General features: G+C 41.6%; 1 protein-coding gene across 3 annotated transcripts in view; it reads right to left on the bottom strand.

The window, feature by feature from the left end:
* Nucleotides 1-2,564: 2,564 nt before the first annotated feature.
* LOC306862491 (folliculin-interacting protein 1-like) overlaps nucleotides 2,565-14,860 on the bottom strand; it is a 32,511-nt gene continuing 20,215 nt past the window's right edge. For all 3 annotated transcript variants that reach the window (XM_079405311.1, XM_079405309.1, XM_079405310.1), the window contains 10 exons: nucleotides 14,520-14,655; nucleotides 13,356-13,557; nucleotides 13,172-13,257; nucleotides 11,045-11,191; nucleotides 10,780-10,949; nucleotides 7,556-8,849; nucleotides 6,700-6,865; nucleotides 5,997-6,191; nucleotides 5,115-5,230; nucleotides 2,565-4,122 (listed from right to left, as the gene is read on the bottom strand). In XM_079405311.1, the coding sequence (XP_079261437.1) occupies nucleotides 4,044-4,122; nucleotides 5,115-5,230; nucleotides 5,997-6,191; nucleotides 6,700-6,865; nucleotides 7,556-8,849; nucleotides 10,780-10,949; nucleotides 11,045-11,191; nucleotides 13,172-13,257; nucleotides 13,356-13,557; nucleotides 14,520-14,655 (2,591 nt within the window). In that variant the 3' untranslated portion in view covers nucleotides 2,565-4,043. The remainder of the gene's footprint in view (nucleotides 4,123-5,114; nucleotides 5,231-5,996; nucleotides 6,192-6,699; nucleotides 6,866-7,555; nucleotides 8,850-10,779; nucleotides 10,950-11,044; nucleotides 11,192-13,171; nucleotides 13,258-13,355; nucleotides 13,558-14,519; nucleotides 14,656-14,860) is intronic.

The raw sequence follows: 14,860 nt of genomic DNA on the forward strand, positions 1-14,860 counted from the left end.
CGAGACCAGTGCGTACTAAACTACACTGATCACTGAGAGACACGAGACCAGTGCGTACTAAACTACACTGATCACTGAGAGACACGAGACCAGTGCGTACTAAACTACACTGATCACTGAGGGACACGAGACCAGTGCGTACTAAACTACACTGATCACTGAGGGACACGAGACCAGTGCGTACTAAACTACACTGATCACTGAGGGACACGAGACCAGTGCGTACTAAACTACACTGATCACTGAGGGACACGAGACCAGTGCGTACTAAACTACACTGATCAGACAGATGAGAGACCAGTCCGTACTAAACTACACTGATTACTGAGGGACACGAGACCAGTGCATACTAAACTACACTGATCACTGAGGGACATGAGACCAGTGCGTACTAAACTACACTGATTACTGAGGGACACGAGACCAGTGCATACTAAACTACACTGATCACTGAGGGACACGAGACCAGTGCGTACTAAACTACACTGATCACTGAGGGACACGAGACCAGTGCGTACTAAACTACACTGATCACTGAGAGACACGAGACCGGTGTGTACTAAACTACACTGATCACTGAGGGACGCGAGACCGGTGCGTACTAAACTACACTGATCAGACAGATGAGAGACCAGTCCGTACTAAACTACACTGATTACTGAGGGACACGAGACCAGTGCATACTAAACTACACTGATCACTGAGGGACACGAGACCAGTGCGTACTAAACTACACTGATTACTGAGGGACACGAGACCAGTGCATACTAAACTACACTGATCACTGAGGGACACGAGACCAGTGCGTACTAAACTACACTGATCACTGAGGGACACGAGACCAGTGCGTACTAAACTACACTGATCACTGAGGGACACGAGACCAGTGCGTACTAAACTACACTGATTACTGAGGGACACGAGACCAGTGCATACTAAACTACACTGATCACTGAGGGACACGAGACCAGTGCGTACTAAACTACACTGATCACTGAGGGACACGAGACCAGTGCGTACTAAACTACACTGATCACTGAGGGACGCGAGACCGGTGCGTACTAAACTACACTGATCAGACAGATGAGAGACCAGTCCGTACTAAACTACACTGATTACTGAGGGACACGAGACCAGTGCATACTAAACTACACTGATCAATGAGGGACAGACCAGTGCATACTAAACTACACTGATCACTGAGGGACACGAGACCGGTGCGTACTAAACTACACTGATTACTGAGGGACACGAGACCGGTGCGTACTAAACTACACTGATTACTGAGGGACACGAGACTGGTGCGTACTAAACTACACTGATTACTGAGGGACACGAGACCGGTGCGTACTAAACTACACTGATCACTGAGAGACACGAGACCAGTGCGTACTAAACTACACTGATCACTGAGGGACACGAGACCAGTGCGTACTAAACTACACTGATCACTGAGAGACACGAGACCAGTGCGTACTAAACTACACTGATCACTGAGGGACACGAGACCAGTGCGTACTAAACTACATTAATCAGACAGACACAAAACCAGTGCATACTAAACTACACTGATCAGACGGACACAAAACCAGAGCATAGTAAACTACGCAAATCAAGACAGACACAAAACCAGTGCATACTAAACTACACTGATCAGACGGACACAAAACCAGAGCATAGTAAACTACGCAAATCAAGACAGACACAAAACCAGTGCATACTAAACTATGCTAATCTTTAAAGGACAAGAGATCAGTGCGCACTAAACTACACTGATCACTAAGAAATCAGTGCATACTAAACTACACTGATCACTGAGCGATGTGAAACCGGGAGGTATTTCAGAAAGCATGTTTTAGGAACTAACTCTGTAAGTTTATGTATAAGAAAACCTCAACTTTCAATTCCAAAATCTGATTTTTGCCATTTCAGCTTACACTCTGAACATAACATGCACATTTCATCATTTATAAATTTAAAGCTTCTATAACAATTTTTATTTCACTTTAACCACAAAAAGAAGTGTGGAAGGATGTACACCATGCAGTCACAGCTTTCTTTACAGACTTTTGCTGTTTTCCTTTTTTCAGGATTCTTTGATGAATAAAATGTAAAAAAAGAACAGCATTTATTTAAAATAGAAATCTTTTTAAAATAGAAAATTCAGCTTTGCATTACAGCATAAATTATATTTTGTTTAAATAGAAAAACATTATTTTAAATTCTAATAATATTTCACAATAATACTATTTTTCGGTATTTTTTGGTCAAATAAATGCAGTCTTGATGAGCAGAAAAGATTTCTTAAAAATCTTTCAGATCCCAAACTTTTGAACGGCAGTGTATGTGATGGTAAAATAAACTTGATTTCAGAAATCATGATGATTAGAAGTTGAGAAAGAAAACAAAATCTGACCTTTACAAAGAGTTCACATGCTCAGTGTCCCCAATTTAACGTAATCTAGATTGTTTTTCCACTTTCAGACCCCACTACAGATGAACACGCACTAACAGACAGAGAGATTATGACAGCTGCTGTACAAAGTGACAATCAACAACATATATAATTGTAATGTTGGCATATTTATTGCACAATATTCCCATAAAAACTGGGAAACAAAGATAAGGTCAGAAAAGAGAGGCTTTATGTACAAATACATCAAGAAAATCTATGCAGTATATACAGCTAACATTTACCAATGCATGCCAAGTATATAAATTAAATGCTTTTCTGTATAAAGAAATAATTAGATATAAATACACATTCTGGAGAAGACAAATGGATATAGATAATGTTTTTTTTTTTTTTATAAAAAATGTTTCCCACCGAAGCAACTCCTACATGTTTTAACCAGCTAAAATAACCTGCAACACCTTGCAAAGCCTGTGGTTTCTTTTTGTTTTGTTTTTTTCTTTTATTTTTTTGTCGATTAAGACTTAGATGTATGGTTTGACTCAAAGACAAAGTAAGCCAACCATTCATAAACATCTTGGTAAGTCATTAACTGATTGAATCATTGCATGTTCATTTTTCCATTATTCCATCAGTAAACAATCTGTCTGCAAGCTAAGACGACACATAAAAAAATTTCAGCATTTCAATCCTGAAAATACAAGATGATTGTAGAATGTCCCTGGATCAGTGTTAAAAAAGGGTCCAGCACAAATCCCAACGTAGTGATTGGTGACATCACGTTTCTCTTGACCAAGTTATTCCCCTTTTATTTTTTAAAATCACATCACACAGAATGTCATGTCTAAAATAAAAATACATCCCTTAATCATTTCCACAGGACAGGTAAACACTTCTGTTACAGCTAGTGACACTGCCTAAAAAATTTATAAAAAACTGAATCCTCAGAGCTCATTCATAGGAAATCGTGCCATGGTTTCATCTTTACTGGGTGACTGAAAACCAAAAATGAAAACTTTACCTCAAATGTTGAATTTAGCATGTTAGATGTATGTGTGTGTGATACTGAAGGTTTGAGGTAGAGCTCATTTCAACTGGACACGACAGGGTAAGCTCTCTTGTAAACACAAAGGAAAGGAATATTACATGATCACTCACTCCCACAATCAATTGAGAACAGTCCATGATATATTCATTTAAAATCATAAAACTGATTTTATAACCATGTATTAGCTTCCTACGTTGATTTGAAGAAGGTGCCATGAACAGCTTCAGTATTTGTTCTTGATGTACGCAAGGGCTGCTTGGATTTCTTCAATGGCTTTTACATTCTTACGTTGTGTAAAGGAACAAGAAATAAAACAAAATGTGGTTTATGGAATTAAAAAAACACTCCATGTTGAAAAGTGATATTCCCAGGTCACTTTCAGGGAACCTCTGGGTTTCGACTGTCATCTAATGGCAGAGCGTCTGTCCTGCAGTCTGCTCACCCTGAGACCGTTCCCAGCGAACGCCAACTCAAGGGCCTCCCTGCTCCAGGAGTCTCAGGGGGCTTCGAGGGGCCCCGAACCTGGAGGACCCGACCCGTCTGCCGGCGGGGGAATGGAGTCTCTCTCGCTCTCCGTGTGGCTTACAGGAGAATCTGGGCCACGTACGGAGAGTGTGTGCTCGCTATGGCCGCTAGCAGGGGCAGATCGTTAGACTCGATCCTGTGGGGATAAACCAGATCAGATTGTTAAAAACACAGACATGCATCACGACTAGTGGTCGACCTATTGATAGTGTTCACGTGAAGTCACACCCTTACAGGAACGCCCATCTGGAGGGCAAAACAAAGCTTTGCTCCACTTGGAGTAGATTGTATGCTTTTACATTTTAGATGTATAATAATTTGTTACGTGTTGAATTTAAGTTTTTAAAAAGATGCTGCACAGCGTGACGTCATATCACGACCAATGCAGCATGCGAAACAATTTAGCTTAATACGCATCGGACTCAAGGTTTCTATGCGTGACAAATTTTTAGGATTACGAATATGAAAAAAAAAAAAACGCAAACAAAAATTTTGGACTCCGTGTGCAAGGATCTTTTCAGGGTGGCCGATTTACATGCTATTTTTTTTATTTAAAAACAGTAAAACCATTGTAAAACAATTACTGAAATGAAATGTATTCTTACATAATATTTACTCAAATCTATCATTTAAAAATGAGTGACAGCTGCTACCTCCTGCCTGTGTTTAGTTCTCACAGACCGACCGTTAAACACAAAGTTCAGTCCTTTTTATTCACACTTCAGATCTCACAGCTGAATCCCATAAAGTTTGCTAGATTGGTGAAATGAAACGACTTAAGATATTCAAAGACTTGTTTAAATGAAATGTGTATTTGCTGAATGCTGACGGTTGATGAGAAAGTATTGTAATAGAAAGCAAACTCTATACACTTTTTCATATACCTCTTACTTTGTGTAAAGTTCTGTGTAATAATCCATTAGTCTGTTAAACAGGGACAGTAAAATAATGGGAGCTTCGTGCACTCTGGCCCTAGTGTTCTCATTAGTGCGCTGTCATAATAAAAGTCCAACATAATGCCAAAGAGAAAAAACTCGCCAAGAATTAAAAAAAAAACGAAGCCAAATATCGGCCTATATATCGGTCGACCACCGATTACAACTAGTAGAAAGATGGATAAACTCTTACCCTAGAACCATGCCCAACTCCTTCACATGCACCCTGGTCTGTCCTTTCAAGTACTCGGCCAGCATTTTGCTCTTGAAGTAGAGTTCCTGCAGCCGGTCCTCCAGATGCATTATACACTGAAAACAAGAGCGAGAGAACAGCTTGTGTCACACACCATACAGACTTCATGCCAGAATACAGCACTGACTCCAATCCTGCTCATTTCACAATAAAGGTCCAAAGCCCGGCTTTGAGTTTGCATGTGTTGATGTCCATGTGTTTTATTAAATTAGCTGCTGTAGCATGTGTATCAAAAATGCATGAATGAAGCCGTTCAAAAAGAACATGTTTTTTCCATTCCAGTGCGCTACTTTTCTATTGTTTTTCTATGTAGACGTGCTCCACAAACACGTATGAGCCTTGCGCATCGCAGAATCTTGCATGAGCACCACGTTATTAAGATGCCGTGTCAAGTTAAAAGAATTTCAACTTTCAAACGCTGCACCGCTCATCAAATCCAGTTCCAAAACAGCGGACCAATCAGAAGAGCCCAGAGGCGGGGCAAGCGTTGTGAGCTTTTGTTTACAGTAGCAAGTTGGCAAAGCAACTGTTTTATTTGACGGCAACAAGCATTCTGTGCTGCACTTTTTTGTTTTAAACCATTTGTGAGCGCTGTCTCTCGCGTTTTTAGATGCAAAGATGCATTCTCTCCTAACAGTAAACCATAAGATTACTTACTTATGATACTTTATTCATCCAATTATCGTTCAAAAACAATATCTAATTACTTGATTAATTGATTACTTTCAACAGTGAGGGCTTTAAAATATGTTCACGTTTCCTTACAGATGTGCTGATGATTGAGTAAATAAAGCAGAAGGAACGTGAGAAAGATGCACTCACAAAGTTTGGCGACAGGTTGTGTCGGTAGAGCTGGTAGGTGGACTGGAGCAGGTTGGACACGAGGTTGGACACGAGCACCTCTTTGCCCAGCTTGTCCGAGGGTCGTCTCTGGCTGCTGGCCACCTGCACGCTCCACTTATCGGTGTCTGCGATAATGCAGACAGCCTCTGCGATGGGCTCATCCAGCACAGGATGCTGCACAACAACAATTCAGCTCGTATCAATTTACACTTACACACATTATTTTCACATATTTGTTCATTTAGGACTCTCAGTGACACTCAAGTGCTGTAGGTGGGATGTATGGGACTCTTTTTCACACGAGAGAAAAGTAATTTGTGATGATGAATGATTAACAGCTGTGTTTGGGGATCGTATGCAAGGCTGTAACTAACAATTATGTTGATTTTTATTTTTTTTTAGTTATTTAGTACATCAAGTTACACTAAATAAAAAGGAAAAATGATGCCTTGGCAACTACCTGAAATAAAACTTTAACAATTTTTTTTTTATTGTTTTCATTTTAGTTTTTGTAAACTGGCACAGATATGATTAGTTGATAATCAAATTTGTTGCCAATAATTGTCATTGTAGAAGATTATCAATTTTATCGATTAGTTATTGCAGCCCTAATCTTATATAACCGTAACTATCAGCAGAAGTGATTTGACCCTTCAAGTGTTCGGCAGGAGGTGGTATTTACCTGCACAGCATGGGCCAGATCCGACACCAGGTTCTGCCTCAGTTTCTCATCATTGGGGGCTCCATGCAGAACAAAATCTGGGACGTACGTAGGACAGTATCCTCCGAAGAGCGACCTCCCAAAGTTAGCAATGCTTGGTTTAGAGAAGTTCTCCACCAGCTTTGCTCTAGAAAACACACAACCTTGTTCATTAGCAACACTTATAATGTACAGACTAGGGCTGGGTGATGTGGTCAAAAAATCGTTGTATTGTTTTGGCTGAATTGTGATATATGGTATATCTCTGTATTTTCTATGCTTTTTTATTTGGATATTTAAAAAAATATGTATTAATTTATTTTTTACATCCAGCCCAATGTTGTCCAATGAAACAATGTTTATATAATTATGAAAACAAAGTGAATGTAGCCATGTAGGCAATGCTATATATTATGTGCAAAAAGGGTTAAAATCACATTACATACTAAAATTGTAACATTACATGTAACATATCTATTCATTTACTAACTGTTTGTTTTCTTAAAAAAAAAAAAAAAAAAAAAAAAAAAAAAAAAAGGCCTCTAACACTAGCTTCTTTTTGTATTCTATCGATTTTCTTTTTATTTATTATATAATTTAAAAAAGAAAACTTGCTATGTGTACTGCGTTAAGCTAACTGAGACTGGTTACAGCACTTGCTTATTGCTCTTTTGTTGATTTTGATTGCTTCCATTGTCATCATTTGGATAAAAGCGTCTGCTAAATGTCTAAATGTAAATGTATATCGATATAAACGGTATTGTCTCATTCCATATTGTTTATAAAATATAGAAGACAAACAAAGCAGATGGTTCTGATAACCCATCTCTGCTCTTACCCGGGTAAAGGCACCTCGAGCTCATCCTGCCAGTCGGCCTGCTCGTCAGCGTAGAACGGCCCATCGGGCTCCTGCCTGGGCAGCTCCTGTCCGGCGTCCTCGCTCTCGCTGTCCCCCAGCGCGCTGTCCGAGCTCTCGTTGCGTGGGATCTCCCAGTCGTTCAGCGGGACTGCTTTCTTTTTCTCCCCAGCGGTGCCTTGTGAAGGAACACTCAGCGACATCTCGATGCCCTTGTCCTGCTCGGCAGAACAGCAGGTTTTACAGCAGCCTGCGCTGACGTCTCCTGAGTCGCACTCACACCCGACTTTGACCAACCGTGGGGCATGGTTTCCTGCACTTTTCATCGCCGTTTGGAAGACATCATCAATAGTCCTCGTCTCCACGGGATTGTCATCGCTGAAATACTCGTCAAACATGTCCATGCAGTCGCCTTGCGCTCTCGGACACCACTGAGACGTCTTTCTAGTTCTAGTCTTGCTATCGTTGGTCTTGATTTGGTCCTCTTGGAGTTTCGCCTCGCTGTTACACTGCTTCTGCTGGTTGTCTTTGAGAAGCTTCTTGTGTTTCTTGATCTCCTCCTTCAGCTTTTGTTGTCGACTCTCCATGTCAGATTCAGGAGACATCGAGTCTCCGATGAGGAATGTGACTTTAGCAGAGGGCTCGTTCCCAGCGTTATCAAAGCTCTTGTCAGGGGGCTTCTTTTCTAGCAGGATATCTGATGAATGGAAGATCCTGATGGGCACGGCACCAGACTCCACCTCGGGCCACACATCCCCTTGAATCTCCAGCGAGGGTCTTCTCTCGCACGGCGAGTTGGAGCCAACTTTTACCACAGTTTCCAGTCGAGTCTCGAGCCGTGGGCTCCCTGCTTCTCTGCAGACAGGCGCGTCACTGATACAGTCCGTCTCTGGTGCTGAAGGATGCTGTTGCTTGTGCTCGTCTGTGGCTTCTGTGTCCATGTATGTGTTGCTCTGTAAGCTGTTGTCATCAGACGGGTAGCCGTCCTCTCCCTCGGCACCCTGGGACAGGTAGTCTTGGCTCGGCTTGTGCACGGTGACAAGCACGTAGTCGGACTCCTCCACCTCTCCGCGGCGCAGCGACGTGGTGATGAGCGAGTCGGGCATCACGACGGCCACGTCCTCGGTGCTCTCCAGCATGTGTGTTTCCAGTAACTCCGAGCAGCGGATGAAGTAGGTCAGCACATAGAGAAGACGCTGCACCAGCTCCTGACGTCGGCCAACCACCACCGTACGGGACAGACGCACAGGTGAGCCGATTGCCCCGTACAGGTCACCTGCAACAATAACAACATTATTAACCAAAACTATTCTTACACATTTGCCAGGAAACAAATAAACAGTGCTGGATAGTAATGGATTACATGTAATCTGGATTATGTAATCATATTATAAAAAACTGAATACACATAACTGGATTATATTACATTTTAAAATGCTCATAATTAGATTACAGTTACTTAATTTACATATTAATAAAATGGAAGTAAAATATTCAGAATTTACTGATTCCGATTTTTTCCTCTTATAAGGGCCTTTCACACCACATAGCTCTAGGAACTTAGTTCTAGGAACCAACAGTGAGGTCTTTATGTGCAGCATTTACATACGTCAACAAACGCCATGATCAGAGCTGTTTTTGTTGTGTGTTTTGGGATTTGTGATAACGGAGATGGAATGTAAATGCACAATTTACACAACTAAAAGAGCAAAAAGGCTAAGAGACGAAATCTCTATGACAATTGCAGTGTTACATATTGAAGCTGAGAAAAGAACACAACACTGCAGACAACAGGTAAATGCCGTTATCGCTGTTTTCCATGTTCATGGAGTAAGTATTTTTACATGTCTTTTTAAAAATGCCAGGGTAGCCGTTGTTTTGTATGCGTTTGGCCAATTAGCGTACGCTTACGTCACTGGTAGGTCCCATAGAACTGTTTTAGACCCCACTCTGAAGTAGGAGCTAATTTAGTTCCTCCAAACAGAGTTCCTAGAACTGTTCCTAGAGTTCCTAGTTCTGGTGGTGTGAACACGCCAAAGAGTGGGTACTTCTCCCAATAGTTCTAGGAACTATGAAAAGGTTCCTCTGGTGCAAAAGCCCCTATAGGAGTTTGAACTGCAGTTCTTAAATTAACTCCAGTTTAGAAAACGCTGGTGTAATGTAATGTTTAATGCACTTCATGTTGATAATAATCAAATAATGGTACATTTAATGGTAAGTTTATAATAAATTATGTAAAAAATTAGTCAGAATACATGACCTAAAATGAATAACCTAGATTACGTTACCAACTACAAATGTCATAATGCAATCTGTAAACAGTAACAGACTACAATTTGTAAGTAATCTACCCAGCACTGGAAATAAGAGAGTGTCATTTGTGTGCTGTATTAGTCCTGTCTCCCTTGGTTCTCTTCAGAGATTCAATTCATACTTTAATTCATATTATTTCCCTCTGTAAATCATTTCACTGTCTTCTGCCGTAGTTAAACACAAAACAAAACCTAGGCTGTATTTCTCATGGGTTGTTCAAACTGCAACCGTTTCTATTTTTAACCCTCAAACTGGAAAGAGCTTGGCTACCCTTGCAAATCTTTAGTGACCCCTAGTGGGGGTCACTACCCCCAGGTTGGGAACCACTCACTGCTTTAAAGGTTCTTCATGGAACCATATAGATGCCAATAAAGAACTTTAATTAATTTATTTTTTTTAAGTGTAGTGAGCATCGATGCTCCCCGTTTCTTGTGGTGCATTGTGGGATTTTCAGGGAGTGGATGTTCCAGGGATTTTGCGATTAAGACTGTGCCCTGACTACTAAACTGTCCTGCAAAGTTTATTTGCAATCTCCTTCAACACAGCTGCCTGTGATTTTCAAGCAGTCATGAAGACCTTGATTAGCTGGTTCAGGTGTGCTTGATTCAGGTTAAAGCTGCAGGGCAGCAGGGCTGAAGACTCCTGTTTAAATGCAATGTTTCCCAACCCTGTTCCTAGAGGCACCCCAACACTACGCACGTTCAAACTCTTCCGAAGCAAACACACCTGCTTATCAGCTCATTAGTAGAGACCAGAAATATCCAAAATGTGTATTGTTGTGGTGCCTCCAGAAAGAACCCTGCTCTAAAGCTCACTGTGGCAAGTCACTTCCATCAACACTCCACTAGGTGGCGAAATGCACACATTTTTGCACTCTAGCATGCGTTATTTACCAAGCTGTGCCCAAAGTGGGTTGTAGGGATGTGTTTTCGCCAGCATGTCCACGCTCTGTGAGGAGTGCTTCTCCAGGAAGTTCTTTATGGGTGGTTGACCGTTGGGCATGACCGTGGGAACCCAGGCGAGATGATTAGTGAGAACCGCAGTGAGAAGCGCCGGGAGGAATCTAAAGGCAAGAGACAAAGCAAGTGAGAACATGGTTACATTCATGCTTATCATGGGTGTTCGATGGCTTGAGGAGTATGTGTGACATTACTCAACTGGTTCTTGGAGGCTTGCTCCATGAGCAGGGCCAGCTCCCTCATGAACTGGCCACAAAGCTGGTTCTTTTCAGGTGGACCCGACATCATGGTGAGCCAGACGGGCTCAGGCACACGTGGCATGGTGTACAGGTTGCAGATGATCGTCCTATAGGGCGTCCGCACACAAAGACAGAAGAGCTTTTGTCAACAGCTGAAACAAAGAGCGCTTCAGTTGCATAGGGCTGCCCCAGCTGGGAAAGACCTTTGCAGCATATTTAACTTCTGCAAATGTCACGCAGCCCGGGAGCATTGGCCACGGTCCAGATCTTAACACCCAGATGCTACTCTAAATGGTAGGAGTTCAGGAAAGACTGCAGAGTCACGAGTAGGACTGCTTCTGCAAAACTAGCGTGCTTTCTCCACTTAATTAAACGCAAAGCAAATCTCTGGATGCAGCTTTAACACTAATCTGCAACGGAGCAACGTTGTTTACCATTACAAGCATTACTCGTGCTGATTAGGCACTGGGAAAAATGCAGATGTTTGCACAAACACCCGAGTGTGTTGCCAACAACCCGGCCCTTTTGGGGGGGGGGGGGGGGGGGGGGCAATGTACTCCCTTCCCAAGCCGTACTATACTTCCCAGTACTGAAGTTAATGTGTAGTGACCTATAAAAAGCCTCATGCAACAGTAGCTAACAGACAGACAGAACTGTTTTAGCACTGGATTAGGTAGGAGTTATGAAGCTCAGAGGTCTACTTTCACAAACCTAGACCCTGAAATGAGGACTGACAGAACGAGATACGCTAAACATTCATCATTTAAAATAAGGCCTGGGTGATTATTTAAGCAATACAGTATTAGAGGAATTCACAATATAACACCTTCAAGTGTTATAAAGCCTTACTATATATTACAAATATTAAAATGTTGATAAATGTCATTAGTACACTAGAAGATTTAACAGAATCTTAATCCCCCCCCCCCCCCCCCGAGGATGAACGCCAAGGTGTATAATTATCCCGCTGGAGGTGGGAAATCGGAAATATTTGTTTGTCTGTTCACTTGCACATTATTGACTATTCTGGTCTGTCCTGACAGTGTGTGAGGGAGATAAGGTTTCTGTGGCACTGGGGTCAGGTTGCTCTGGCCACGGACCAACAAGCATATGACTTGGAAGTATGAGAGGGTGAATTCAGAAGTATCACCTCTGAAGCACTGACACAGACAGAGCTTATTTTACACAGACCAGGACTGAAGCACAAGCTCACACGGCCTTCTGCTTGGTTCCTTCACAAGATGTTACATGCTCTACATTCAATACTATTAATAATTCTGCTCCTATTTATAAGCATTATTATTTAACACTAATAAATTAATGGTCAGTTTAAAGCTTATAGTAAATTAGAACTAATTTTAAATGTTGATAAAGCAAGATGTGCACATGTTATTTCCATTTCTATTTATTTAGCAGCTGATGCTTCTATCCAAAGCAAATTAGAAACTCCTCACGGTTAATCAATTAACTGATTGTTACAACAATCCTATTCAAATCACATTCCTGGAAATCCTTTTCAGTCTGACCGCTCAGAATGGATTCAGAAAAAAAACCATGGGACACACAAATCGGATCTGAACAGTTGCGATACACAGTGTGGACAGTAAGACCGGATTTCAATAGGATATGCACAAAATCAGATTTAGACTGACAGTCTGAATAAGGCTTATTACTCTGAGATCAAAGGAAGCATGAAAACAATGCCTTTTTATAATGAGAATTGACAGAATTTTAAAAAATGTGACACCTATAGTGTATGATTGACAGGCTGATTTTTGTTTTTATTTCTTTGAATGCATTACGCTTCTTGCTGCCATGAACATGATACGGGGGTTATCGTGTGAATCGTGCCAAAGGTCATTGTGCTCAGTGCAGCAGCAGGAAACTTCCAGCAATGCCTCCAGAGGCATTCATTAAGATTGGACACAAAGTCATCGCATGTGAAAGCGCTCTCAGATCGTGTGTCTCATGTCACATGAGCGGATTAGAGGATTAAGTGTCCAGTATACCTTGGCTGGACTTTTAGTGAATGCAAATAACAAAACACCTGGTGAGCAACGTCCACAGACATGTCACCACAAACTCACCGAAACTCATTGAGGCCGTCCACCATGCGACTGTAAGCCAAAGCTCTCTGGCTGGCATCAGCTGACTTGCGGCTCAGTATCATAGCCTTCAAACAAACAGAGAGCCACAAACACACACCGTAAGAGAGACACAGCAGATGGAGCAGGGAGACGGCAAACCACAAAAACACAAATCATGTCTAACCTGCTCAATTGCACTTTTGAGTTTGTTCATGTGACTCTCAAAGAGAGGAAAATGAGAGAAGAAAAAATCCTGGAACTTGGCGTTTTCTTCCTCGTTGGGCGAGAGCATGAAAATGACACCAATAGAGATCTTCTTCTTCCTGGCAACACCCAAACTCGGCCCGCTGTTCTCGTCAGACATGTTGAAGCTCTCCTCCACAGACCTGGAATGCAAATGCACCACTGGATTAGATGGGGAAATGGGAGCGGGTGACAAGAGTCTCACACTGAAGTTTAAACGCACTAATGAGTCCTCAATACTGTTTGTCATTTCTGAATTTCTCTCTCAAGTTTGCATGGGTTAAGTGAAGGTCCTGATGACAGAAAACTCTGCTGTAATTAGAAGTAGGCGATATACTGATAGAAACCGTAAACCGGTAGAAATTTGTCATGAAATTCTCATCTCTGTCTCGGCTACACTCAACCATGCAATGTTGCATAAACAGTTTACATTTGCATGCATTTGTAAGCCTAACCAGTGACTTCAAAATATTCAAACGCAACAAGATGTGAAAGAGAGCTACTCTGTACTCATGCTCTGTCTGAGAGCGCCCATAAAGCAGCCGCTCACACAGCATCTGAGTAATAAAATCTTTTTCACTGCTGATCAGTCAACAATGCACAAAAATTTTACTGATCATCACAGTCAGTTGTGTCTGTTAAATGAATGTAAACAGTTGGAAGACAATCGAACAATCAAATTGTGCATAAGTTTGTGTCATTAATGTTCATCAAACATCGAAAGACAGAAAAATCACTCGCTGTTTTCGACTGAATCTCTTGTAAAATTGTATATTTAATTTATACAGTGAGAACTATGCAGTGTTTTGGACATTTCTTATTCAGTTTCTGTAGTAGTTCTTATTTCTGATAGATTAAAGCATTTGTATCATTGTTCTATTGTATTTGTTTAGCTGTGATATCAAACTTGGTGTCATGAATCATGCAATTCCAATTGTATTTAATATTTTGCTATTGTAACAACCTTATTTCAGCCAAATATGACTACTGTGACATATTATTAAGGTGAAGTAAAATTTCTCCTATATCATCATTTAAACTCTTGGTCCAATCGCCCAATGCTAGCTGTAGACACAGTGTGTGCGTGAGTGTGTTGCAATCGCACCATCGAGGGAAGACGCCGTTCTCCAGGCTGGTGGTTTGGCTGCGTAACCAGCGTCGCTGGTAGCTGCTAGCACAGCTGCTGGTGAGAGAGGAGCCCGGCGATGGAAACGGGGTGATTAACAGGCTGCTTAAAGACGCTGTGGAGAGAAGAGAGGATCAGTGTGTCAGTGTGATCACATGCCCATCATCAGGAGCAAACACTCACACATGGCAAAAATAAGGTTCTCTTGCAATGACGTGCAAACGGAAGGATGTGCATCATTTCTGAGCATTTATTTATTTATTTTGCTACTGCAGCTTTAAAAGGAATAGTTCAAAAACACGAGTCCATAATCCATAACA

This window comes from Barbus barbus (genome assembly GCF_936440315.1).
Source record: "Barbus barbus genome assembly, chromosome: 43".
NCBI classification, from domain to species: domain Eukaryota; kingdom Metazoa; phylum Chordata; class Actinopteri; order Cypriniformes; family Cyprinidae; genus Barbus; species Barbus barbus.